The 3,115-nt window shown below is 52.4% G+C and overlaps 1 protein-coding gene across 4 annotated transcripts in view; it reads left to right on the top strand.

The window, feature by feature from the left end:
- Positions 1-979: 979 nt before the first annotated feature.
- The window catches only part of KIF23 (kinesin family member 23), a 43,550-nt gene continuing 41,414 nt past the window's right edge, over positions 980-3,115 (top strand). For all 4 annotated transcript variants that reach the window (XM_006758378.2, XM_006758381.2, XM_006758377.2 and 1 more), the window contains exon 1: positions 980-1,124. In XM_006758378.2, the coding sequence (XP_006758441.1) occupies positions 1,111-1,124 (14 nt within the window). In that variant the 5' untranslated portion in view covers positions 980-1,110. The remainder of the gene's footprint in view (positions 1,125-3,115) is intronic.

Here is a 3,115-nt window from a genome sequence, read left to right as displayed (position 1 = left end):
TTTAAACCACATCGTGATTTTTTTTCACCTAATAGATCACCTTTGTTGTCTGATAATTGTGAGAAACAGGCACTGCCATACACGCCTGATGGGATTGTACATTTGGACAACCTTTCTGGAGGACAACTTGGCAATACTGCCCAACATTACCCATGCGTATACTCTGACACAGCAATTATGCTTCTAGAAATTTACCCTCCAGATTTACTTGCCTTGTGTAAAATGATGAATTCACTGTAACTATGTAATGGCAAAGATTAGAATCATTTTGTATAGAAAAACATGGGGTAAGGCTATTACATTGTGTCTATCCTTACCGGTGTCTGATCCTGTAGGACGTTGAGGAAATGGGACTAGAGTTCCATGAGAGCACTGATATAAATGTATCTTTGATAGTCATCCGTTTAGGGGCAGAGATCGGAATGAGACAGGATCAGTTCATCATAGAAGAGAGTGGTCTGGACGTTCTTTGAGGGCCAAAATTTATCCATTTCTGTATGCCCAGGATCAAACATTGGTATATAAATGAAAGAGCTGGAGAGCCCAGGCAAGGTGAAGAAAAGAGAGAAAGGAAGCCGAAATGGTGTGGTGATACGAAAACCAGAGAGGGAGTCGGAGACTGCGCTGGGCAGAACAGAACCCTCCTGGGCCGGAGCAACAGTGCAGACTTCTGAATCAGACCTGGATGTGCTCCGCCTTTGGACGTCTCGTGCTGTAGGAAAACAGACGCTCAGTTTCCTCATCGGACATGGAGGGAGTTGTATTTCATATGTAAAGTCCCGGCTCCAGCGCTGCCGCGTAGACGCCCAGATTCCCCGCACCCTTTCCGCGTCAGTCTCCCAGGAGACCAGCGCCACTTCCGGCAGAGCAGGCGCGTCCTCGGAAGCCCCGCCCCTTCTCAGTGGGCGGCGCTGATTGGCCCGTTTGAAATGTGCCCGGCGCAAGCTCACCTGGGCTCGCCGTCGCGCCGCCCGGCTCCACTGAGCGCAGCGCTTTGGGCCCCGCGTCCGGGTTCCCGCGGCGCTCCTCTGAGACCCTCCGTCCCCGCCAGGCCTCCCCGTCCAGCCCGGCGTCCCGCGTGCGCGTCTGGGGAGCGCGGAGCTTGCTGCCATGATGAAGCCAGCGTGAGTACGGGGCCGGGGTCCGGCCGCGGGGATGGGGCGGGCGTCTACTCACGCCGCGGACCCTACAGGCTCCTTGGAGTCGGGCGCGGCGCGGAGACCCGGCCGGGGAGGATGGCCCCAAGTCGCGGGGGTGGGGAGGCTTGTGCCACGCCGCCGGTTCCCGGTAGCTGGGCGGCCGGCACCTGGCTCTGGGCCGCCCCCGCCAGGCCTTTCTGAAGTCGCCCCTTTCCCTCCTGGCCGCCCGCGCTCTCAGGCGGCATTTTGCCGAGTTAGTGCGGGTCGTGTCGTGGGTGGGGGGGGTCGAGTGTTGAGCGCCGTGTGGGGGCCGGTTCGGGGGGTCCCAGACCCTGGCGTCGTGAGCGATGCGGGCGTTCCCCATGTCGGTGCCGGGGCCTGGGGCCGAGCCCAGCCCCGGTGGAGGCGGGTGGCTTCACCCTGTCCTCCGGCCGCAGACGGACCCGCCCACATTCCTCTCCGCGTCGGGGACTTGCTCCGCGCAGCGCAATTCCCGGACCGCTGCTGGGCAAACAGAATTGTGCAAGGAAGGGGGTCGGTGTTACCATGATTACCGTCATCTGTAAAAGGCAGCTTGGTTTTCTTAAGAGGCAAGGGTCAAAATCCTTTATCTTTTTTTAAAAACGTGCAATGTTAAGTAAACTTATCACAATTATCTTGCACTTAAAACACTAATTTGCTTCTTTTCATTTGGGAAAATGTTGAGAAAATAGTTTCATAATCTGTAGCCCAAGCCAATCATTTCACGTGATTTTAGTGGTAAGTGTTCAGCCTGTAGATAAATTGGAGTGGGGGGTTGGGGAGGAGGCAGGCATCCTAGAGAAATAGTGAAATAAATCAGAATAGCTTTTTCTGTTGTCCCTACTGATAAAATTTCAACTGAGTAAATTTTAAAAATCTTACAGGCTTTTACTCAACAGTTCGTGAATTGGGCGGGGAAGGGGGGGGTTATCATTCAAAAGCTAGAGAGACCTGAGGAACTGCATACAAAATGGGAGACTTTTTTTGCATTTATTTATTTTTTAAGTTTTATTTTATTGTTTAAAGTATTACAAATAGTAGTAGATATGTCTCCTTTTTTTCCCCATTGACCTTCCCCCGGCCTCTGGCACATGCCCTCACCACCACCACCCCACCCCCAGTGTCTTGCGTTCATTGGTTATGCTTATGTGCATGCATACAAGAGACTTTTCTAGGCTGAAAGGGGCAGGAAGAAGCAAAGAGCCGGCACCTTCCTTTGAGGGACAACAGGGATCTATGAAGGCGTTTACCTCATTAATGCTGACCGAGAAATTCCATACTGACTGGCTGAGATTGTATTCCTGGGAGAGACTAAACTGCCATTAGATTAGGTATTAAGTCTTGGTTTGGTGATGTGGGCTTAGCATAGGTGGCTCCATTTGAGGCCCGTTGTGTGCATTACATTATTTAAGAGCAAGAAATTGCAGTTTGGGGACCACATTTTGTTTGGGGGACAAAGGATGATAGGTTTTAAGAATTCAGTGACCTTGAAAGTATAGACATAGGGAGAAACCAAGATGGCGGCATAGGTAAACACCTGAAGTTGCTGCCTCCCACAACTAAAAGACAAAACAGACATCATCCAGAACCACAGGAAGGCTGGCTGAGTGGAAATTCTACAACTAGAAGGAAAGAGAAAAGCACACAGACTTGGGAGGTGCAGAAGTAAAGTGCAGAGGTACGGAGGCGCACGAGGAAAAGGCTGGCAACTGAGGACGCTGTTGTCTTTTTCAATTGGGAGGGAAATTCAATCCAGGTGAGTCTCTGGGGACCCAGACTCATACGGGGAGAAACTGGACTGTCTGGCATCAGTCGGGACTCGAGGGCGGCTTTCTCTCAGAGGTGCTTGCAGCGATTACCAGGACACTGAGACGTGGGGCCTCTTAGGGTAGGACTGAGGAGCAGCCATAGCTGTTTGCTCCACCCTGTGGATCCTCTGAGACCCCGCCCCACCC

This window comes from Myotis davidii, unplaced genomic scaffold (assembly GCF_000327345.1).
Source record: "Myotis davidii unplaced genomic scaffold, ASM32734v1 scaffold673, whole genome shotgun sequence".
NCBI lineage: Eukaryota > Metazoa > Chordata > Mammalia > Chiroptera > Vespertilionidae > Myotis > Myotis davidii.
This window is presented reverse-complemented; position numbering and strand designations above follow the sequence as displayed.